Below are 25,056 nucleotides of genomic sequence, written 5' to 3' on the forward strand. Positions count from 1 at the left end.
CCCCCAACAAAAACCCTCAGCATTTTCATTGTTTTAATTAACTAACATTCCCTAAGGGGTAAAAAACCCACTAAGGATTAATAACAAATGTCATAATTAGTACCTCACTAATTGCATTCATTTATTTAGAAATGCTATGCCACACCTTCCCAGAATATTAGTTTTCCTTGTGTTTATTTTTTTAGTATTTAGAAAAATGCTATAAAATTCATTTTCACCAGATTTAGGAATTTTACAGAGTGACAAACAAATTATTTGGTATATATTATTTGGTATTACTTTCATCATTTAAGATACTCAAATTTCTAATTATGGTTGCTGCCATCAATTTCCCTACTTTTCCTTAAAATTTAGATGTTGCAATTGCGTGTTTAACACTATGGTTACAGTTCACATTTAGGATAAAGGTGACTTAGCACTGAGCCAGTATAAAAGTACAGAATAATCTTCAATGTGAAGAGTTTCATATGTCTCCATGCCTTTTAGCATGGAGTTTGTAGAAATGCTAATAAAATTAAGTATATTTATCTGATAATAACGTAATACTACTTATATGAAAAAGTCAACCAACCTCAAATTGAAAAACAATATATCAAAATTCTGAAAACCATTAACTCTATTCATCTTATTCATCTATATACAAATGAGGAAGAAATATATTATACTATATTTAAAATTAACAAATTTTATTTTTACCACCTCAAACTGAATGCATTCAGGGTAAGGGAAGGGGAGGCAGGTTCCAAGGAAAAATACAGTTATCAAAAAAGTTGATTCAACCCCCTCCCCCCTTATGCTCCTACTGTGATACCATGCAACAGGAAAAATTCACCAGGAAAAATGGTAACAATCTTCTTTTTAGAGATTTTTGGCTTTGCAATTACTGTCTGTTTTTTTCTAACAAAATATAATGCTCCTGTTAAGTTTCTAGAGAACAGTATTGAATTCCCTACCATGCATCCAAAAATTCTATTTCTGTAAAAATCATTCTGAACAAACAAGAGCTGTGACTTTGCAGAGATGCTCTCTTTATGTTGTCAAAAAATTACTGATTTTTTACTTGTTCTCAAAACTCTCCACTATATCCTCTTCAAAAGAAATTGATTATCTGATATTTTAATAATATGTTATCCCTTTCAAATAAAATGCTAAGTTATCAATGCACTCTAGATTCTGATACATATACATAAATATCAAAAATATTTTATAGGGTTTTAAAATACCCATGGAGCATTTAAGTACTCACTGTAGATGTTTGCACTCTATGAACAAATAATATCCTCCCTATCAAACCATTAGCATGATGGGGTTAAATTTTATTATTTACAAGCAACAATCACAGGATTGATTTCTTTAAAGCTCAGGCAAATGAAAAAAGACAAATGTGGAATTCTGTTATTTCAAACAATCTAATGCCAGGAGTTAAATCTCATCTGGCTGTTATCAATTACCAACATGCCACCTTGTGTTCTCCAGGTGGGGAAAACGTAACAAAGTGTTAAAGTAGTTACAAACAGGAGCAAAAAAACTCAACAGGCAACGCTAACAATTGAACAACTAACAAGTTAGCAGAGCCATATGTAGAAATACAGGAATTTCATATGCTGTAGGTTGGCACATTTATACTACAGTAGTGAGAAAAAATTCACTTTTTTTTACTTTCACTCCTGTGCCACCAAAGCAACTTGGAATTAGATGTGTATAATTCAAAAATCCATTGACACAAAACCAATAAATGACACATCACCATTTCTGAGAATCCAACTCTTCCCTACCTATGCAAGGCAGTAAAATAATACACTTGCAAAATAACTCTATCTTGCACTCACTCCTCTTAAATTCCTTCACACTGTTTACCATCTCAGTTTAATTTCTTTGCATACTTCCAGGGGATTAATTTCAACTACATTTGAGCTTTTTTCCCCCTAGATCTGACTTCATAAGTTATGAAAGACAACAACTATTAAGTATGTAAAAAGGTAACAATTTTAAAAAGACAATCCCTGGAAAAAGAAAACCACTCTTTAAGCTTTAAATTCCCTAAAGAATAGAAATGGGCAAGATGTATTTCAGACATATGACTATTAGTCAACTATTGTTGAAGTGATCCAATTATTAAATAGTCAAGAAATATTTATTTTACTTATATAAACTATCCCTCTTTTCTGGGTCTGGAATAAATTAATACATCCACATGTTTCTTTGTTTACTATGCCAAGAAGAATGACTAATATTTTTTGATAATAATATTTTGATAAGAAAATGAATGTTCAGTTTAGATTCATAACAGGAGTTTCTACATCATTTTTGTGTGCTGAATCAAATTTGAAATTATCAAATTAGAAGGATTGGAACAACCTAATTTAAAAACAAAACAGCTTTGCTCAAATACAAAAAGGATTTTTCTAGGTACTCTATCAAATGAAAGCATACTTGTGCTTTCAAAAATATACTGGTTAAAAAATTTAGACAGGCTTCATATGAAATATATTTAAACATCAAAACTAATTTAAAATGATCTAGAGAAACAAGCTGCGGAATGTCCAATCCTTAAAAAAAAAAAAAAAAAAAAAAAAAAAAGTAATTAAATGTTCAGGGCTTAGCCTGCTAAATACAATTAAGGACATTCTCCTCCTTTCTCCTTTTACCAGACAAACGCCCTCCCTTTCACCTCCAGCACTGGCACCACCCTGGAGGGCTGCACCAGACCTGGGAAAACAGGGAGATGTCCAGTCTCATCCATTTGAGAACCACTTCCAGATGCATCGGTAATGCCCCGGTACAGAAACCCCTGCAATCGCACCGGTCACCTCTGGTTTCCCAGTTTTTCACCCGGAATCCCACAGGCAGAGCCTGGTCCAGCCCTTCCAGGGCATTTCCTCCATCCACAGCCAGAGCAGAGAACTACCCTGGGAGGAGGTGTTAAAAATGCGCCCCTGAAGCACCCACCCCTTCCACCTGGGCAACAAAAAGCCAGGTGGATACTTTCAGCTGCTTGGTTGGGAAGGGGGGAAAAATAAAAAATCTGATTAAACATGTAATTGCCTCTGAACTGCAGGGCCTCCAGTTTGTCCCCGTCCTGTGGCGGGGCAGCTTCAGGAACCAGGTCTGCCTTGTCTGTCACAATTGTTTCTGCCTCAGTTACCCCGTCCAGCCAACACAGGCACATTTACAGCCTGAGCTATAAAAGATCTCCAAGGCGGTTTCTACCAGCCCTCCCCAGCATGTCCCCTGCCCACCCTGCTCCTCCCTTCCACCCTCAACGCCTCCAGAGAAGGGACCAGCCAAGCCTTTGCTCCACCGAGCAAGCTCCTCAAGGTCTTCTCATCCTTTCCTGTCGCCTCCCTCTGCCACCCCGCCGTGCCTGGAGAGCAGCCTGCACCTTCCTCATGTGTGGGGAGCTCGGTGCGGGGGCTTCAGCTCCTCCTGCCCCGCGGCTCTGGCGCTGCCAGGGCCCAGGGCCAGGGCAGGGCGACAGCACCGAGCCCTGCACTCCCAGGAGCGACAACACGGACTGAAACACCAAAGCAAGGAAAAAAAAAAAAAAAAAGGAAGAAAAAAGGAAAAAAAGAAAAAAAACAAAAACCACACCAAAAAGGTGAACAGGAAGGAAAAAAAGAGTGAGAAACAACCCCAAGGACCTTCTAACTGCTCTGCCTCAGAACCCCGTGAGAGTGTCAGAGAAAGAGGGATTTGTCCCCCCCCCTCCCTTTCTCTGGCGCGAAGTTTCAGCAAACAGAATAACAAAACAAAACAAATCCACAAAAATCGTCGAAAAAAGTGCCCAAAGCTCGTCCTCTGCGGAGTGCAGGGTCTGCTTTGATGGTTTCAGTCTGCTGAGGGGGTTCGCTTCGGGGTTCCTGACTGGAGCGCAGCGGGGTGCAGGGCGGATCGGGAGGGAGCAGTTCCCAGGAGGGTTTCAGGAGTTACTGCACGTTTATTTCACCAGATGCTATTTTTAACCCCGCTGTTACTATTTTTACCCGTGTCAGTGTTTTCCATTTGCTGAACTCTGTCCCCAAGCCGGCCCCGCTCCCCGCAGCCCGGCCCGGGTCCCCCCGCTCCCCCTCCCAGCGCTTCCATCTCATTTCAGGCTGCGCTTTTGGATCTCTTCAAACAGCACCACAGAAGCCCGTTCCCTTCCCCACCCGGCGATACAGATCTATATATCTCTGTCTATAGAAGCAGTGCAAAGTCCACGGGCTAAGCTCCTGTTCTAACTTCATTCTTCTCCAAACACATTCCTGCCAACGGGGAGGGGAAGAAAAAAAAGAAAAAAAAAAAAAAAAGAAAAAAAGCAAACAAACGCCACTGTTGCTAAGTTTTGCACTTTATACCCTTTTATATTTACAATCCTCTCTCGGCTAAAAATAGCAACACATGATCCATTTATAACTGGCCGGACATGCCCCGCAGCCGCCGGCGGGGCCCTGGCTGATGAAAGGAGCTCTCTGCGTTCCTTCTACCTGAGCTCATCTCCCGCTTAAAGGGCTCAGACAGCTCTGCTTCCACAAAGAGCTCATTGAAATGACTGCTGCTTCCCGGCGAGAGCGGCACAAGCGACGGGAAAAAAAAAAAAAAAAAAAAAAAAACAAGAACAAGAAAAAACCACCGCAGCGAGCCGTGCTGGCTGCCCCATGCCCTCCTGGCCCCCGTGCCCTGCAGCCCAGGGTCCGGGGAGAGGCACGGGGCACAGCAGAGGCGCTGGCCCCAGCAGGACAGACAGCACAGGGGGACTCCGGAGGCAGCTCCAGCTTGGCTCCATGTGTGATCAACACATTAACTCACGCCACAGCAGCGCTGGGAGCGACTGCAGACCCTGACCCAGGGGCAAGTTCAAAGGTTCTTCTATAAATCACCTTGGAGTTGGAAATTACTCCAGACGTGGCTTTAGAGGTGGCTCTAGAAATTATGCTGGAAACAGCTCCTGGATTGACTCCAGACAAGTCCAGATGTTGTTCTTGGGTTTGAAGAGGGGCTGAAGGGCAATGTTGGAGTCAGCTCTCTCAGTTGGTTGGGAAGTGGCACCACAACTGGCAAAGGCATAAACACTCAATGCTATCTGCAGTAATTATACATCCAGGAGATTTTAACAATGCGGGATTTATTCCTTCACTAATACCTTCTGAATTTGTTGTCAGAAATTCCCATTAGCATGTGCAGGACTCAGAAGCTGCACGTGCAGCAGCAGGAGCTGCGTGACTGAACAGAGTCCCAAGGGCACAGCCCAGTGCCCAGTTCAGTGGAAGGCACTCCTTACCACGAGAAGGTCCAGGTGCCACACTCATGTCACCTCCCATCTCACGTGGACATGCGTGTGTGTTTTAAAATTTCTTCTCTTTGGAAGTGCAGGCTTCCTCATTTTCTTCTCATTGCTAAAACAAAGAATCCCAGCTCAGGAGGAGAGTAGCTCACACATCACTGAATAGTGGCAACACACACCACGCCACACACAACAGTATTTTAGAGAAATGTATCACAAATGTGCAAATCCCAGCCACTTAAAATAAGGGGTCAAACCCTCCCAAAGTTTTGAGCCTTTAAAGGAAAAATACACCTTCCAGTTATGAGCCTTTTGGGAACACTTGAAACATTTCTCAGAACTCTTAGCTAGAAAACGTGGCTTGTTTGGACTGACAGCAGAAGTTCAGTGCCAGTGCTCCGAGGACTGTAGCTGAGGGGAAAAAAGCAATAACCATCGTGAGACCCAGAGAAAAAATGATTGTAACAGTTGGCAACATCATTACCTACATTTATTCGTCCTAATAGCCCCATTTCAGTTGCTTTTCTGATACTCTTCTTGATTGGCTTTTCAGTGGGAAGTCACATCACCTCCTGTCCTGCCTGCGCAACAGTTTTCAGGCTGTATTTTCCCTCTATAGCTCGACCACGTATGCACTCACATGCTTTGTTTATACAGGAACAAAAACTGTCCATGTGTACCACTGCCTGTCCAAAATTTTACATATCACCAAACCAGACATGCAGCAGGCTGGTCAGAATTCTTGGAGCTGTGCTCCTTGTATGCATTATAATTTTTTTATTATAATATACAGATTTTTACCAATTGTCATTCGCTTTTAGATGCCTGCTAGAGGCAGGGGTTCAGACTAACCATCTCCCATGATGTGACATTAGGAATCAAGTGCCATTTGCAGGCTGCTTTCAGAAAGACTAGAAGCAAAAATCACTGAAAACCATGATCCTGAAAGTCATTAATAGGAGAATGCAGCAGTGGTTCTGCAAATGCTTTTCTGGGAGCAGATGCTTTAAGCAGGGAAACGGAAACTTTGCTGCCACATTGCTATCAGTGCTGTAACTCTGTGTTTGCAAGAAATCCTGATTATCCTCCCGTTTAGCCATCACCAAGCTGTTGCAGAATGACAGCCAAACATGCATGCAGAGGCACAGGAGGATGGAAGCATCCCTGGACAAAGCTGCCTTGCCACAGCTGCTCTGCAAAATATTTTTCTTATCAAGAGTTCAGCCCAGGGCTGGGGGTACTTTCCAACTAGGCAGAGAGTGCAAATCTCTCCAGAAGACCTGAATTAGCCATGGAAGCGCTATGCCCTGAGTTTGAAAAGCAAGAGCAAGACAGAGACAAAAAAAAAATACAACTTCACCCAAGCTATGAGTAAATGCCTGCACAGTAACGTTATAGAAATTGATATTATTATTAAAGCAAAGTATAGCTCAACATACTTTTTTTCACCCCAAACAATAACCCATTGCAGATGTCAGAACTGTAGCCAGAGGACAGTGGCAGCCGTAGCCCAAGCTGGGCAGGCACAGCCCCAGCTCCCGTGGGCAGGCTGACCCCAGTCTCACACCCACAACACTGCCTGGGAGAGGCTTCTCCCACGCACCCAGAGTGCTCAGCCCTTCACTCTGCTCCTTCACTTCCCTGGCTCCTTCCCATTGTCACCGTCTTCCTTTTTTAACCTGAAACCCACCCTGAGTCCTTGCAGCTTTGGCCCCCTCTTCTGTCAGCAAAACCAAATTCCCTGGTCATGTTCCCCTTGAAGCTTTGACAAATAACGCCGCTTCCTTTTTTTTCTCACGTTCTGGTTTTGCATTTTTGGGGTTTCCCCCCCCCCCCCCCTTTTCTTTTCCTCGCTCCTTTTTGGAGTGCAATGGTAGAGGTGTAAAGAGAACAAAGGGACAATGCAAGTTGTCCCTGCAATACTGTGATACAGGGTGTGATGTATCTAAAATACAGTATTTCACGCACTGCCCCTGTATTCTGGCCCAAAATACCTAAGGAGCCTGCTGGATGTCTCACCTGGAGAGGAGTGTACCTTTAGTAAATCTCCTCCAGCCTGCAGCAGGGAGCACTGAGGGAGCTGTAACTGGGACTGAATCCAGTAATCAACTCTTCACAGCACTGCTGCAGGGTGATAAAACTCCCAGCAAAAGAAAAGCCATCCTTTTTCCTTTGTGCCAATCAAAACCAGCCTGCAGTCACCTTAGGAAGGAGCTGTGTGAAACTCCCTCTTGTACAGCAGAGAGAAACACTTGGGCCAAAGCCTTTAGAACTTCCTTGTTTAAATGGCCAAAAAAAGCCCTGGGCTACTGAATTTCAGGCCACTGACCTTTGTATTTGTTTATTTTAAAGATGTGTCACTATTTTTTTCATGAGTCAAACAATTGAATGATTTCTAAATTCTCTTCCCTCTGACCTTTTCTTCCCGTTTTATTCTAGAAAGACTCATTCAAGACTAAAATATAAGGAGTAGGTATGGCCCAAATGTTGCAATTCCTCATTCCACAGATTGCTATCACTATTGCAATTGCTATTCCCTCTGAATCCAGAGAAACCCACACAAAAGGACACTACAGAACACACATTTGAATAGTATATGCTAGGAATACAAAATAAAGACTTTGAAGTATCTTTACAAAAATACTCCTTAATAATTAGGAGGAAAGGGCATTACTTTTACACAGGGAGAGTTGCAAGTGATGCCTTCTGTTCTGAGCAATGCCTCAGATGTTCATTTTGTGGATACAGGTAATTAGGTTCTGTGATTGCATTACCCCCATGGATTCATTCCCTTAGGCTGAATTTGTTTCTCCAGACACAGCAGCATCACTTGGCAATTCTGCTTTTGAACAAAGCTGACTTGACCTACTTTGATCAGAGTGCTGGGAGACATGAGGTGGAGAGCTCAAGAGAAGGGAACTCTGGAGAACGGAGGAAATCACACAGACAGCTTTGTCAGAGAGCTGAGAGACATGCTGCAATTCTAGGAGCCACTGGGGCTTCATTACTCACAAGTTGAGGAGTGAGTGCAACCAGGGCTCCCTCCCTCCAGCAGCTGCCTCAAGGAGAGCTGCAATTCTGCTGGCAAAGACACAGTCCAGCGAGTCCAGGGCCTGAAGGCTCCTTGCACAACCATAATAATGTATGTTTAGGATGTGTAACACCTCTAGCAGACCACAGTTGTTTTATGCTGACATCATTCTGTCCATACAGTTTATACCATACACCAATAGTGTGCTGGTAAAATCCCCAGCCTACCAGACACAGTTCCCTCAGTAGCAAAGGAGAGTGGATACTATGCCTAAATCCTAAATTTTCTGTTTAGGTAATGAGTCAGACTGGAGAAAACTCTGCTCCTCTCTCTCTGGAGCCTAGACTAAGAAAAGGCCATGGAAGCAGCAGAGCAGTTGATTAAGCTGTGCACTGGGCTCTGCTGGCACCCAGAATCACAGACTCCAGATCAGCATCCTGCAGGACCTGGCCCATGGCTGACCTGTCTGAAGAAAGCTTCTCTGCTCAGGTCTCCTTCCACCATCACTTCCAACCAAGCTGAAAGCACCTTTCTTATCAGAGAGCAATTAAAGGGGAAACTCCCAAACCAGCACCCTTCCCTTCACTCTGGTATTAAATAGTGTCACAGATTTGTGTGAGCACTCAAAATTCCACCGAAATAATTTACATGCTCTTACAGGGCTAAATGTGCTGAAGAATCAAGCCCCAGCACATGACAGTGTCCCATGGGACAGACACCATCAGGCCTAGGAAGTGTCACAGCACTTGAGGGCGCTGCTGCAGTAAATTTAACTCACCCTAAAAACCTTGACTTGGTATTATTATGAACTCAAACCTTCTGTTAAAATGTCACTGCCTGGTGTTGACACTCACATTATTGCTGTTACACAGTGGTCCTATTTTGGTAAACAATGAGCAGAAATTAGTCCTAACATTAAACATTCAAGGTTAGCACCTAGTTATGCCTTCAAGTATTTGCACAAAGTGATAAAGTGGAAGGATGACACAACAACAGCTTCATTTGGAATTTATTTTTTTTTTAATTTCCTTGCTTTAGGTTAAATGATAAAGTGTGAGAAAGCATATGTGTTCATGGAACTAAACAAAAAGAAAATTTGGGATGAAGATGTAAGTGCCCATCTCTCTTGGAAGGGACACATGAGCTGCTGTAGTTCTTTATGGCCATGTTGATTACCCTGTTTTGCTCTATTTTCCCTGGTCTTTAATAGCATCCTCCCTGCAAGGGCTTCTTGGCCCTCATGAATAAACCCACACCCCTCCTGCACCTTCCACCTGCTGCATTCTCCACTGCATCCTTCCTTCCCACATTCCTTCCTTCAGGAGTCAGGTCCTGCAGGATGCTGATGCAGTTTGGGATGCTCAGTGCCAGCTCCAAGGTCCCCTCCAGTTGGGGATTGTTTTCTTGAGATTCTACCCCCCAGCACATGTCTGCCTCCACGGATGGGTCATGGACTATTTTCTCCATGGGTTATAGTAATGTCTCAGCTCTTTCTGAACTAGTGTAATTAGCCCCCTATTTTTTTTTCCTGCTCCAATGTCCAACAAGCTGGAGGGAAAGGTCTTTTTTGAGTGAAGTTACAACTTGCCAGTCTGAGAAAACTCTGTTCAAAAGTTTTGCCAATGAAACACATTTGATAACATCCTTTTTTTTTTATTATATGACTTCGGTATTTTATTCTTTCTCAGTTTTCACTGGCACTCTCAATATTTTTCATTGCAGGAGTTACATGATTTTTCTCAAAAAAAAAATACTGGGGGTGAACTAGGACTTCTAACTTTGATCAATGCTGACTGCTTAACAGAGAAAGAGTAAAGGGAAACAGTGACAACAGAAAAGACCTTTCACAATCTGTTTTGATATTTCTGCAGCACTGTATTTCTCCATCATTTTATAACAGTGTTCTGTGCCCTTAACAGTATAATATTTTAAAATTCCATTGACAGTGTTTCAGAAAAAGTCTGAGTTTAAATTTGAGAAAACAGAAGTATGGTAAAGGAGGTGTGCTGGACAGCACATCCAAGAATATATATAACTGCTCTGCCAAAGATTAGGGACAACTACAGCATCAGTCTTACAAAAATATATTAAGTACTGCTTATCTGTCAAAAACCACCTCCAAGTGTAAAAAGGCAGGGACAATGTTAATAAAGGGAAAGCAATCAAAAAAAGATGCCCTAAAGCTGACATTTGTCAAGAAAAGATAAGAAAACAAAGAACACAGCACAGAGTAACTCAGCACTTTATCTGCAAATGAACGAATCCTTTCTGCTACAGCGCTCTGTGGTAGTGAAGAGTTATGCTTAAAAAACCAAGTAATACAAACAGGGCACGACCAACTTTAACAGTTCTAGCTGTGACATGATCTCTGTGTTTACAGCTGGAAATCAGAGCAGCATATTCTACCCTTGAGTTCTGACTTGCTGAAGCCCTTGAGACAGATTGAGGGGCCTTGGGACAGCAGCAGCCCGATGGCCAAGCTGTCATAGGTTGAAAGGTTTTTCTTGGTTGGGCTAAGTTTGTGCTAAGTAAATGCTAAATTAATGCTAAGTAATGCTATGATAAGTGGCTTTATGTTGAATTAAATGTTGTATTTCATTCTTTGCCAAAGATCATTGATTTTTGATCATTTGATTTTGGTATTTTTGCCAAGGAAACTTTGGTTTGATTTTCACCTCACATCTATCTGGTGGAGATTTCTCCTTTGCACTAAGAGAGAGTAACAGAACCTCGAGCTAAAGCCAGGGTTAATAAAGCCAGGATCCAGGGCTAAACATGTGCCAAAGCAATTTCAGCAAGGCCCCAACATTGCTGCTCCTACACCTTTCCTCTGGGACCAGTTACCCACCAGGACATCTCCATTTGGCAGGGATGGAAATCTTTGAATCTCATCTCTTTTCCTGCCGACCCAGCACCAGCTGGAATCTTCTGTTAACAGCCAGCAGAGTAAATTGCTGAGCTTCAGATTTAGCATTTTACCACGATATATGAAAACCTCACACATCTGCAAAGTTCAAACCTTCTAGGAACAATTCCAATAAGATGCTTCATGTTTCCTGCTCCATGAAAAAAATAGAAAAAAAAAAATCTCATCTATAATTGACCTTGACAGATATTGAGAGCATTTGGCACCTATTAAAACTCCTTTAAGATGAAACCCTCTAAGCTAGAATAGGAAACGTAAATCTGAACTTTACACCACATTTTGTTCACTGGAAACACTACCATGGTAGGTTCAGTCACTTATCTTCCATTGGAAAGCTATCTTGAAATATGTACAGAACTAACTTTTTAAACATTTATTGAGCAAATAGGACCCTTCTGTTTCATGCTACACGTCTGCTTTTTCAGGCAGAATATTAAAATTAGCTTTGAGATCTGCATAGCTTTGTCATTGTTCTTCTGTCTGGTCCACATATATGCAAAGGAGAAATGCAAAAATTCACTGAATTGAATTTTCTACTGAGAATTATCCCTACTTACAGCTTGGGAGACCATTAGAACCTCTATCTGACCACATCTAGGAAGCAGAGACAAAGCCAGGAACTATTAACAGTGAGCAGCTCTGTCTTGGTTGACACAAGGGCTGCTGTCATCAGAACCACAACCCACTGAAGTGTCAACAAACAAGTCCTTAATCAAAGGACAGGAGGAGGAAAAATATTGGCAGTTTCAGAGTGTCCAGGGACACTACTCCCACTTGAGAAATAAGAAGGTCCAGCTTGGAAATAGAGCCAAGCCAGTCAAAGTGTTTGACTGTCCCTTGAGTTAATCCAAGGAAAAGCTCTGTTCCCCCAACGCTGTCCTCACTGCTGTGATCAGCTCCTGAGTGTGAGGGTCCCTCCCAGAACTCACTGTGCTGAGACACACTGTTTTCCATAAGCATCTGGGTCAGATGTGACATAATCCCTTTCTGGAGGAAATTTTGGGAAGCACTGGAAAATTGCTGCTTCCCAGGTCACAGAAGCAAGGCTTTCTCTATGCATAGTAGGATGCAGGTGGAGGATAAAATTAAAAAACATAAATTAGGAATCTCTTCTAATAATGCAGCGTGGACAAATTCCTAACGGCCAAGGCACGCACTCTTCTTGTGACATCTTCACAGGAGAGCTCCACTGAACCAAACTGTCCCCACAGACCTAACAAATTCATGCCCTCCCAGCCCTGTTCCCATGGGGAGCTGGCAGGGATCTCTCCCACCCCCCAGCACAGCTTTAGCTGTACAAAAATCCCACTTTCTCTCCTCAAGCACAAAAGCTCCAGCAGCATCTCCCAGGCGTCCGGTGCGAAGGGACGAGCCACCTCCGCGCTCCAGCACAGTCCGTGCTCCATCCCAAACGCACAAACACAAAGGGCTGCTCTTGCTCACACCCAGGGCTTGCCCAGTGCCTTTTGCTGTCCCTTTTGCACCTTATCCAGCGCCAGGCTGTTCATGGAATGTGGCCCACCCTCAAAAGCACAACGCGCCAGGGCAAGGCCTGAAGGTGATTCAGGGCCTTTCACTTGATGAAACTGTAAGAAAATTGGAACAGTCCTTGTGGTTTTGGCATTAAAAAAAAAAATCCTGCCTAGCACAAGGAATGATTGAGTGTGCTGGTGGCTCAAGAGAACCAGGAGGGGCAATGAGCTACGAAAAGAATATGGGACTGAGCTACAAACTCTCCATCTCAAAAGCAATTACAGATCCTGTAATCTTAAAAGACTTAGAAACAGCACAGTTTAAATTTAATAGTTTGCTATTGGCCATGCTAATGACATTGGCTGAATAACCAACAAAAATATTAGAATTTCTCTGGAATAAATTCACCTATTTAGAAACTGGTATCCTGAAAAGTATCTGTGATCCTAAGGCTTGTACTATGTCCTGGTGTTTTTTTTATTATTTCCCGCATTTTCCATGTTTGTCTGTGGCAAAGAAATACTCAAAGGAATGCTCCTGAGAGTCCACTCATGTCCTGCTAGAGCAGCCACCACCAAGGATTTCACCAGTCCACATCACATTTTATTTGTGTAAGAATCCTCTACACTCCTCCACGGAGGTTTCAAGTAATCAGAAGCAAGCTGTTCACATTAAAATTGCAATCTCAAATGATTATTTTACAATGACAGAAAATTAACCAGTCTGAGGTGAAGCTTTACAAGTTATTTCTGGAGGCAGAGAACTGGGCTTTTTGCTTTTGATGCAAAGAAATATTCCAGTTGTTTCAAAATACATTTGCCATAGTTTAACCCTTACATTAATACGGTAGCCTGCATGAAAAGGCTGTTCTTTGAGAATAATACACCAGATAGTATTCAGATTTTCCATCTAAGTCTAAAGGCACAACTGCAACATGCAAGCACAACATGCTAGCAAACTCGTTACAACTGTACAAATACTTTTTAAAAAAAATTATTTCTGGAAGCCCTGCAAAAGCTGGGCTTGAAACCTCTCAGTGGAATTACATTTTAGTTCAAGCAACACCACACAGTTTGGAAGCCACGGAAAATATCTATTAAGGCAGTTGCTAATTTAGAGAAAAAATAACCCCATCTGGAACAGCGTCTGCAGCACTGTTCATTGCACCACAAGAAAAATATTATTGTACTGCAGTGTGTGAAGCCTTGTAACAAAGATGACGCCAGGTCAAAAGAATCTAACTTAGAAAGAGAAGCTGAGGTTAAGGTCTTGCTTTTACTGTAAAAGATAAAGTCCAAAAGCAAGTTTAACATGAAGGAAATGGTGAAAAATAGATGAGCTGAACTGACACCTAACAAATTTTTCCCCCACCTTAATAAAGTTTTCCAGCTCCAAGAAGATGCCTTCCAATAATGTAAATTAAGAAAAGTAACTTAGGAAGCATTTTTTTAAATGTAAAGAAATTTAAGCATAGCAAGAGCGTTATAGAGCTGATGGCTCAAATAACACAAGTAAATTAAGAGATCCCAAAGAGAAATTATGGGAATTACATCCCTGAGTTGGAAACTTCGGTGCCTTAAACAACGGTGAGGGCAAGTCAGGTATTCATTGACAACAGCTCAAAGTCGGGGTGAATAAGGGGGTACCAAAACTACCAAAATGTATAACCCAGGGCTTTTTTTTTACATCAGGTGCTTGCCTATGCAGCAGCACTGAGTCTGAGCAATCTCCTCCTCAACTGCAGCATCATTTGCCATAGAGATCTATCAAAAACTCATCTTCTCAAGAAACCCCAGATGAACACTGCCCACGCAATAGCAGCGGGGCAGTGCCACAGTGCCATGGAGATGTCCTGGGTTGCCCAAGGAGATGGCTGCAGCTTCCCCAGCACTCCCTGGCCCTTGGCTAACTCCATCTGCTGGCACTGCCGTGAGCCATTTCCCTCATTCTCCATCCCAATTTCACACTGGATTACTCCAGCAGTATTGCTAAGAAAGAGGTGATCTGTGCTGAGTGAGATGAGTGGGAAATGAAGACAGCAAGCATTCTAATACCATGCCAGGCCTGTTGTTGAGTAATCCAGACTTTGGACAAACAAAATAGCAAGCAGTTATACAGGACTACAAACATCTGTTTCCAAGAGGTGTCCAGATCATTAGCAGCTAATTCTATCTCTCTGTTACATTCCCTGCCATATGCTGGGGGATAATCTCAGCAAGCAACAGGGATTTTCATCTCAAATCCTAACAAATCTGCTCTACAAGGCTTCATAGTTTTTCTTATGTCACTTATGAGATAATACCTCTAAGCTGCTCCTCTCTGCTCTTTCTATGCCTTGTGTACTCTCCATCACAGCACCCAACAGTTCCTGCAACCTGCCCAGTAAAAACTGACAATTTCTCTGTGCCATCCTGGAAAAAAAATCCCCTCTCTTGTCAAGAGTGAATATAAAATTTATCTCTTGGATAAACTCACACTCAGGCTGTCCCCCTCACCCTACAAGTCCCATCCTCCAGACGAATGATGGCAGTGGATTTGAAACAATCTCGAATGAACCGTGGCACACCAAGCTCAGGGGGGGTGAGGATTTGGTGGTCCTGCCTCCTGCCAGCCCCCAAAGTGATGAGAAGTTCCTGCAAGCCCAGAGTTTCCACCAAAGCCACCAGCAGTGCTGCTGCTGCCGCGGAGGGACGTGCGGACGGGATATTTTTATCTCCTCTTCATTCCCATCCCTGTCAATCCAAAACAGACTTGAACTAGTGGGAAAGATGGTTCACGATGAGAAAAGGATTCCCTGGCTCGCTCTGCGTGTCACCACTGGATACATGGATCCCTGCCACTGCAGTGGCACAGCTGCATCAGCCCTGGCTTCCCAGCTCTCAGCAACCTTCCCAGACAAAACCAGCAAACCTACTGCTTGATTTTTAGCAGCTGAAAAGCAGCACTAAACCACATAAGTATTATGTAAAATGATCTTTTTCTAAGTATATGTTTATTGTGCACAGAAGAAGTGGATTTAATTACAAACAACTGGAAGTTTTTAACAGGCTGGATTGCCCCCTATCCCTTTCTAAAAACTAAAGTTTGGCAGCAGCTTTTGGGTTTCATTGCAAGTCTTCTAAGTATTTCCTTGGAAAGACTTTACACTTGGTCCCAGGCAAGAAGTCAAAATCAACATTTAAAAAGCATGCCCTGCATAATTTCCAGGATTCAGCAGCATTAAGGTATACTTATGGAGGCCAGGAGGAGAACTGCTTTTTGTGCTTTTTGACTTCGTGCATAAAGATGGTCTTCAGACAAGGAAGTTTATATTCCAAATAATATTTTTAACTACATGTGGTCAAGTACATAACTTATCAGGCCTTTCCTCAGCCCCCTCCCAGAATAATCCTGAAGACTAAATACTTTTGCAGTATTTAGATTTTGCTTAGAAGCAACAGATTCTCAAACCTCCTAATGCAGAATAATTAAATAGCAAACAAAGTTTCAAATAATGTTTTCTTAAATTCCTTTGTACCATAAAACTCCCATTTGGGCTTGATAGTGATATTCAGCCTACATTGGCTGGTTCTGCACTCAAGTGGTTACACCCAGTTTCAAGGTGTGTCCCGGGGATGGAGTGTCCAGGTGGGATGGCAGCACACAGGTGACTGAGGGGACAGTGGACACTGCCCTTGCTCACATGAGTAATCCCATTGGAATCACAAGGATATATACATGTTTAAGAACTACCCACTCAAATTTCATGTTTATTTTTGTTTGGGGAAAACATATGAGAAGAAATGTTTTCCATGTGAATATCTGAAGTGCTGTTAAAAACAAATACATATTCTTCTGAAATAGGAGCAAGTGAAGTCCTGCATCACTCACCACCTAAAACCACAAAATGCTACAGATGAGGCTGAACTTCACAGAGGCTGGGAGAAATGAGAGCACAGGTAGTGTTAAGGGACCAGGGGAGAAAATATCTTTTACAGTCTAAAAGGAATTTGTTCCATGCTTCTCATCAGCAGAGAAAAATCAGTTGTATCGAATTGTGAATTTCCTGTGGGGAGGTAAGGCAGGGAAAGCATCAGGACAGTATTTCACAGAGTATTTTTCTTCTAAGCAGAGAGTTTTAACTGGTATTTATAAAAAACCCAAAACATCTGAATGCAAATTTTCAGCTCACAACACCATGCCCTTCTCCTCAGTATCTACATTTCCTCCCCATGTTAAGTCCCAGTCACACAAATCCCTCCATGCTCCAGAAAACCTCCCAGCTAACCAGTGATCCTGAGATTTCAGCATGAAAAACAACCAAGAAAAATGCAAATCCAAACAAATACAGCCCACAAACTAAAAATTGTGTTCAGTGGGGGATGGGGTAGGAAAGAGGAAGAGGTGGTGTACGTGCAATGAGGATGGACACAGAGAAAGAGGAGGTTAAACTCTAAAAAGTGCCTTTTTTCCCCTCATTTCTGCAGCAGCATCTCCCCATCAGAGGTGCCAAGCAGGCACAGCCCAAGTGCTGTGTGTCCCAGGGAGCAGAGCACCCACGTTCTGGGAGAGCCAGGGGACAGACAAGCTGCTGATTTCCACTCCAGGCTCTGCTCTCCAGGGCACGTGGCCCCAGATGTGTTTGTCACCTCCACCAAGAAGCCAGCACAGCTCATCATCTCCAGCAAAGTGCCTGACAGGATTGCCCAGCTGTTGGTGTCCCACTCAAAGCGCTGTAGCCAAAACTGAAGAGTCAGAAAGGACTAAAGCCTGGAGAACCCCTTCCTCCAGGCTTTGGTCCCTGCAGGGGCTGGCACACAGCACACATTCACCAGCAGCAAGCCCATGATCCGAACTGTTCCAGGGTATCAGTGAAATCTAAAATCTCTGCAATGTGATAGGAACAATTTACAGCTGAGGCTCGGGTTTCTGGCTGCCAAGGGAGCAGCACACACCTCACAAGCTGCTCTGCAAGGCAGCCTGAGCAGTCAGAAACAGCACAAGGGCAAGATGTGACTGATTCCAAAGTCAAAGGAATGTTCTCAAAATGCAAGAATTACATTATAAAAGCAACTTATTTGGGTTTAAGCCTCCTGTAACATAATGCAGAGGAAGCACAACTGTGACAGCGCTTGTTCCCTCTTCCAAAACACTGAAACAGAAGTGGCTAAACAGGGCAAGACTGTAGACTGTAAAACTGCAACTTATTCCATGCTAGCAACCAACCCATCCTCCTCAGCATCTCCTTCCTTCACTTGGCAAAATAAAAATATCAACTTCTGACATCTGTGTGACACCTGCTGCCATCCCTCTACATCCCTCAGATGTAGAGAATACCCATCAACTTTTCTGCCCTCTTAGTGACATACAGATCTTTTAAAATGCTGCCCAGACACAGACACTGTGGGTTTTCTTTGCAGAGGGAACACATTAGAGGAAGTAAAGAAAATTTTGGCTGAGCTATTTATAAAGCTTGCATGGCTTGGTTCTCAAATGCTTCACTGAGCAGGGGAACAATAAGAATAAGTCATGGAGTTCAACTTCTCTTCTAAGACACATTCTTCAGGTCTGAATATTGAAACCATCATGGATTTATATGCCTGGTAACTGAGCTTTCTCATGAAAAGCATCTGAGTTGTCCTCACACCAGGGAATTGCCAAGCTCTTTTCCTGACATTTTTAAATTGTGGCAATTAGGAGGAAATTCAATGAAATCATGCATATTTGTGAATAAGGACACTCCCAAATTTAAGGGAGCCAGGGAAGAACTGCATGTAATTAATTGCACTCCTCGAGGCTTTTCCTCCAGGGAAGCCCTTGCACAGGAGACAGTTCAATTTAAGATGTCCCAGTGGAGAATAATGCCAACAGCTGCACAGAAGCAAGCAAGACATTTTGCCTGCTCTGGCAGCAGATGGTACTGACCAAGCAACAGGATCAAAAGCTCAAAAAAGTCAAGTCAAAAAGAGAGCACTGTTGGGGTGGAGTTTGAGCTTTAAAAATAAAAATTCTCAGATAACCCTGAAATTGGATCCATGGCTACAGATGAATGCACCTCTCTAGAGTGATGGATGGTCATCTTTATGCCACCAGGCATTTAATGAGTGAAAAAACAGATCACCACCACACAGAGATGGCATCTCTGCTGGGGAAAGGGAGAAACTCTGTACATTTGTGCTGCTGTGTGGCTGCACAGGCACGGCTGGTCCTGGGGATCAGGGGATCCTTCAGATTCCTCAACCCTTTCCCACAAAAATTCATGCTTACACATACACAGAGCATCCCTTCAGCATTAGCTACAACTGTGAAAGACATTAGTTTGCAGTTCAGATCCCTGTAGAGAACATTCACGTTGCCTCTCACAGCACTGCCATCCATTAGCAGCCCTCCATCCTCACACACTCAGAGCAGTGCAGCTCCAGCTTTTCAGACACCTTCCACTGCCAGACCCCATTTGAAGCAGCTCAAACTTTGCCAAACTTCAGATATGCTGGCTGGAGCTCTCCACACCATGTGTCTGCCTGAGGCTAATGATCTTTTTGTTTATGTGGAAGAAAGTCACTATCAGGAGCTCTCAAGGAAGAAAAAAAAAAAAAAAAAAAAAAAAACAAATTAAAACCAAACCAACCAAAACAAAACAGAACAAAAAGCAGGACATGAGAAGTGGCTTGCCTCTCCCCTTCTTATGAAATTTAAAATGAGAGCAGGAGAGAAATTACTTTACCAAGGATCTAAAGCATAGAGGTGCCACTGCTGAGGACATTAAGTTGTTCTGAGATTCAGCAAACAATCACAAATCACATTACAGCTGCAGCCAGCATTGCTTGCACACTGGGTAAAGCTTTCTTAAAGTTTGCAAAGCTTCCCAGTTATTTTTGTTTGGGGTGAACATATTCCAAACCAGAAGATCTCCATTTGCCGACTGAAAAGGCATCACATTTTGGATACAGCAGTGGGAACTGAGTAGGACTCCTCTTGCCCAGGCTCCTCATTGCAAAGGAAGATCCATAATTAGCATTCCACCTCCTTGCTGTCCACAGCAGGACTGTCACTGGGAAGTACTGGGCAGATGGAAACCACAGAGATTCCCATGTCCAAGTGTTCTTGTAGTATCTGGTTATTTTTGGGAGCCCTATTGGAAAATATTGTAATTCCTTCACCACTAAAGACAGTCCATTTGGGGAAGTGCACACTGCTGCCTCTCCAGCTGGTATCACAGTGTGCAGCCTGCTACAAGATACACACAGCACAGGCATTCCCTAGGATTTTTTTGTCCTATTCCTGCTTTTCTTAAAGGGGAAATTTGGTATAAGATGTTTAGCGTGAAAAATATTGTTCCTGAGAATTAGGAAGCACCAAGATAAAGATTCCTCTACATTTTTAGTCTATTTTGTCCTGTACATCTTTTACATGATCTTCTGATAAGGATAACGTGCTTTTCAGCAGGGTGTGTGCCCTCTCTTGCAGCTCATAACACATGGGGCACAAGAAACAAACTGGGTGCAAGTGAATGAAAATCTTGTCAACAAGATGGAATTTTGTCAAGAAGGGATATTTTGTGGGATCTGCCATTACATGCTGCCCTGGAGAACCAGGCCAGCTTCAGTGTGCTCCAGAGCTGCCCTGACCAGCAGAGCAGCACACAGCTTCCACCAGGGATAACCAGCTGTGCTTCTCACTCCTGGGCTGCACTTAGAGCACCTAAAACTCCCTTTGTAAAAGTGCTGAGTGTTCACAACAATGAGGTCTATGATCTAATTACAGAAAGTATTTACGAAAAAAACCAAAAAAAACCAGAAGAAGTTGGGTACTATGGATTAAAATTAGTGACAGGGCATATAAAATCAGTGGTGCCTTTGGACAATTTCAGCTTTAGTCTTTGGTGGCATTTCCCCCTCCAGCATCCACAAAAGGAGGAGGATACCACCTCATTTCACAGCAGTGCCATGCACTGACATTTGTGAAGCATTCAGTCCCTGCAGTGATCAGTGCTACAGCATGAGGAGCTCAACAGTTCTTTATTCAGCACAGGGTATGGACAGAGCATCGCAAATGAGGCACAGGGTGACACATTGTATGAGGAGGATAAGAATATTGAATAGCTGCCCATTCACTACACAACATCCATCTTGTGCCCTGAATGGAGTACCAGCTCTGTGGAAGAAAATACAATGTAAACCATACAAAACAGTCTTTAATTATATGGCAGGCAGGGGCTCACCATGCAGCACACACAGAGAGGGTGACTGTGGTCAGTCTTCACGCTGCTATTTCCCAGCTTTTTAAAGTGTGTTTTTCTTTTATATAATATATTTCCACATAAAAACTTCCCATTTGCATACCCTATATTCATATTTGCACGAGCATAAATATTTCTGTTAAAACCATTTTTACTTAAGCACTGATGTAGGGAAGATTCAGAATGGTTGTTATTTATAAGCTGTAGTTTAATATAAATATTTAGGGTGACAAGTGCATAGATCTCTATTCATATATTGCTATCTGCAGTTCCTTTTCAAGATGGGAATAAGCTACAAGTACTTTTTACACAGGCAAAAGTTCAGACAGAGAGTGAAAAAGCCAAGTACACAGAGATTGGCAAAGCACTGAGAGGGGACCAGCTCAAGTTCACTCTCTTATAGCAAACCAGATTCATACTTTCAAGTCTAAAAGAAAAAAAAAAAAAAAAAAAAAAAAAAAAAAAGAAACCCCACATTACTGTCACAAGTAAGAAGAAAGCACACGGGTAATAGAATTGTTTTATGACAAAGTTTAAAGTCTTTTCCCCGATAACCACACACTTTCACTTTTAGAGCCAGGATTGTTCTCCAACAAGAAAACAACCCCATGCAATGAAAAATCACCTCCTATTCCCAGTGGTATCCCTGAACTTACACTATGCTGCCAACATAACAGTGATTGTAATCTTGAAGTTGTGACTTGTATAGTTCACTAAACAAAATCCACTAAGATTACACCTGGTTGAGCATTTCACAAAAACAAAGCAAAAAACCTCCCACTGCCCTGCTGCCAGTACAAAGTCAGATTATTGCCTCCAAAACAGAGCAGATGCAAGATCTTTGCTCTACTGAAATTAAGAGACATTCCAGGGCTTGGGATTTTATCTTATACAGCATTGGTGATGAAAAAGGGCTGCAAAATTATTAAAGAAACCTCAAACAATGAACGGCATAAAGCTGTCCACTGAGTAACTGCACTGCACACCCCTGAGCAGACAGCTAAAATGATGAACTTGTCCTTCCAAAAAAAGGAACTACAATGTGGGAACATAAGTATCAGGCGTCTGAAGAGCATAAACTCAGTGATACTCTGAGTAACAGATGTGTAAGTTACACACACACTCCAACACCAAACCACACAGCACGGGCACAGTGACTTGTGCACTGCCTGTGTCCTGTACAGCCCAGCATAGGAAGGAACATTCCACATTCCCAGCACAGCCCTTGGAAGTGCACGAGCTACTGCAGCACATGATACAAATAATTCAGCCTTGGGGACAGGACAGACCTGAAGCATCAGAGCAGTTTTCATCTGAAATCTGTTACTCTCAGAGAAAGAGCTGGCAGTCCCTTGCTGTCCATGCCAGCAATGCACCCCTACAGGAGCATGTCAGCCTAAAAACTGGGAACACAAGTGAGAAACTCCAAGTATCTACTGCAACTTTTGCCATTGAGCTTCAGCCCAAGCAAGGAGACACTCCTGGCTCTGCACTTTTTCCCCACCCTAAACCCATTCCTTAGAGGAAGATTCAGCTGCAGCTTTAAATCCCAGCTGGATGCTCCTGCCCCCTGCATTGAACATCACCCTCCTGCTCAGTTTGTCTGTGCAACCCCTAAGCAATCTCAGCACAGACACACTCAGCTGTGGCAGCAATACCTGCTGATGTACATGAAGGATCACCAAATGTACCCCAAACTTCATATTCCAGTTTAGAAACAGAAAATCCTCAAAGCAACAGTGAGAGTGGGATGCAGGGGAGAAGCAGCGAGGGAAGGAAGCTAACTGGAAAACTGACAGTCCCCATGCAAGGAGCAGGGAAATGGGTCTCTGAGGCATCCCAAGATTTACAAGAGGGCCAAAAAGTGACTTCCTGCTATTCAACTCCAGGCTGAAATGTAATAAACGACTGCCAGCATAACACTGACTCATATCCATCAGATTTATAAATCAGTATTTCGACAAAGAAAGCTCTGTTGGCTTCACCATAGACAACTCTAAACCACTCAGATGTGTTGTTCAACCCACTCAGTGTTCAATGTCATTGCAGCAAAACCCAGCTCTTTATTAAAAACCAGGCAGCTGAAATACTGCCTACAGAAGCCTGTATCAGATAGCCTTTATGACTTAAAGGCTTGCAGATGAACATCAAAACTAGCCCTGCTGTTGGATTTTTTTTCTGACTTATTTAATCTACAAAGAAAGAAAAGTTCTCACGGCTCCTCCTTCCCACACTTGTTCACTACAGAACAAACTGGAAATACATTAAAACACCAAATGATAACACACCTACAGGTATGGGGTGCTTGAAAGGAATGCACGTTGGGTAGAGGTGTGATTCCTTACCAACAGTCACAGCACACAAGCTTTACTCTTCCCACGTGTGTTGCTCAACCCCCTTCCCATGAGGAGGAGGGACACCTTTATGAACACACTTGCATCAGTATAGCTGCAACCACATCAAAAGAGGCTCTGCTTCTGGAATAGAAACTTTTACCACCAAGATGCATAAAACAAGGTCCAATATTGTTTTCTAAAGCTCCTTAAAATTCTGCTTCTCTATTACAGGCTGCAAACACACACCAATAAGATGAAGGCCAAATTTTGCTGTTTATGCCCTGCAGAACCACACACACTCCAAGCATGAGAGGCGCTAAAGTTATTTGTGAGTATTGGAATATTCTTTATTATTCTGTATGAATAATACTCTCTATTATTACAAAATGCTCAGAGTAACCTGTATTCCACCTGCATTGCACTGGGAGGCGGAGGAGTGGAAACATTTCCAGCCTCTTTCGACTTACCTGAAGGCCAATACATGACTTCCTAAGCCTGTTTGGGTTGGGGTCGTGTACTACACAAGCTCAGACATCACACAACTGCATAATTAAAATGCCTTTCCATAGGGCACCCCTCGGGACGGCAATGCCGGCGCTGTCACCGTGCAGGAGCATCCCTGCCCGTGAGCCCTGCGCAGACCAGGGCAGGGAGGAGCTGCCGTGCAGGGAACAAGGGCTGGTGCACGGGGCAGCGCTGGATGGAACCGCACAGCCCGAGAGGCTGCATCTCCCCGCTGTGCGTTCGGGGAGGCGGAGCGGACAACGGCAAATCACTCCCGCACACGGAAAACTCGGGCTTCCTCCTTACGGGAGAGGCGCCCCCGCTGCTGCTGCCGCGGTCCCTCTGCATGGCTCTGTGTGAGCAGCCAGCGTGGGGACAGCGTGGGGACAGGCGGCCGCAGCCCCGTTCTGGCGCCGAGCATCACCTGGGGTGCGGCTGCTCCTTCCCTCGGGCCGGCCATCGGCTCCTACCGCACACGGCAGCCGGCGCGGCCGGGCACGGAACCCCCCCAGCCCCGGTACCCCGGGCCGGGCACGGCAAATCCCGGCCCCGTTCCCCCCGCGCTGCCGCAGCCCCGCCGAGCCTCCGGAGCCCCCGCCCGGTGCCGCCGCCACGTGCGCGCCCGCCCCGCCCCGGTGCCCCCGCGGCCGCCGCCCCCTCCTCCCGCTCGGGCACCGGCAGCGGCCTCGGGCCCCGCACCTGCCGGGCCGGGCCGGGCCGGGCCGAACCGCGCCGCCCCGCTCACCCAGCAGCAGCAGCCGGTGCGTCTGCTTGTACTCGCGCTTCTCCGCCTTCAGCGTCTTGTCGATGCTCTTGCTCCGCTTCTTGTCCGCCCGCTCCTTGGCCACCAGGTCCTGCCGCAGCCGGTGCCGCACCTGCGGGTCCCCGTGCTCCGCCGGCGCGGGGGTGTCCGGCTCGCCGCGGCTGCCGTAGGGCGCGGAGGGGTGCGCGGCGGCCAGGCGGGAGCGCAGGCTGTAGCACAGCCCCATGGTGCCGGAGCCACCCGCCCTACGGCGCCGCGGGCATCGCTCTCCGCCGGGGCGGGCAGGGCGAGGCGGCGGCGCCCGGCGGCCTCTTAAAGCGGCCCCGCTCGGCCGGCGGAGCGCGGGTCCCGTCCCGTCCCGCCCTCCCGGCCGGTCCCGCGCCGCGGCCGGCGGGAGCGGCCGCACGTGATGCGGACATGTTTACCGTATTCTCTGGAAAGCGGCCCCCGCCGCAGCGCCGGCCCTGCGGGGGAGCGGCCCCCACCCCCCCCAGCAGCGGGGGTCGCGTCCCGCAGCGCCCGGGGCCGGCGGGGACCTGCGG

The 25,056-nt window shown here is 44.5% G+C and overlaps 1 protein-coding gene across 1 annotated transcript in view; it reads right to left on the minus strand.

Annotated features, from left to right (window-relative positions):
* GNAS (GNAS complex locus) overlaps nucleotides 1-24,788 on the minus strand; it is a 133,566-nt gene extending 108,778 nt beyond the window's left edge. Inside the window, exon 1 of the mRNA XM_053992627.1 lies at nucleotides 24,497-24,788. Within this exon, the coding sequence (XP_053848602.1) occupies nucleotides 24,497-24,740 (244 nt within the window). The 5' untranslated portion in view covers nucleotides 24,741-24,788. The remainder of the gene's footprint in view (nucleotides 1-24,496) is intronic.
* Nucleotides 24,789-25,056: the final 268 nt, after the last annotated feature.

The sequence above is a fragment of the Vidua macroura genome, chromosome 17 (genome assembly GCF_024509145.1).
Source record: "Vidua macroura isolate BioBank_ID:100142 chromosome 17, ASM2450914v1, whole genome shotgun sequence".
NCBI classification, from domain to species: Eukaryota; Metazoa; Chordata; class Aves; order Passeriformes; family Viduidae; genus Vidua; species Vidua macroura.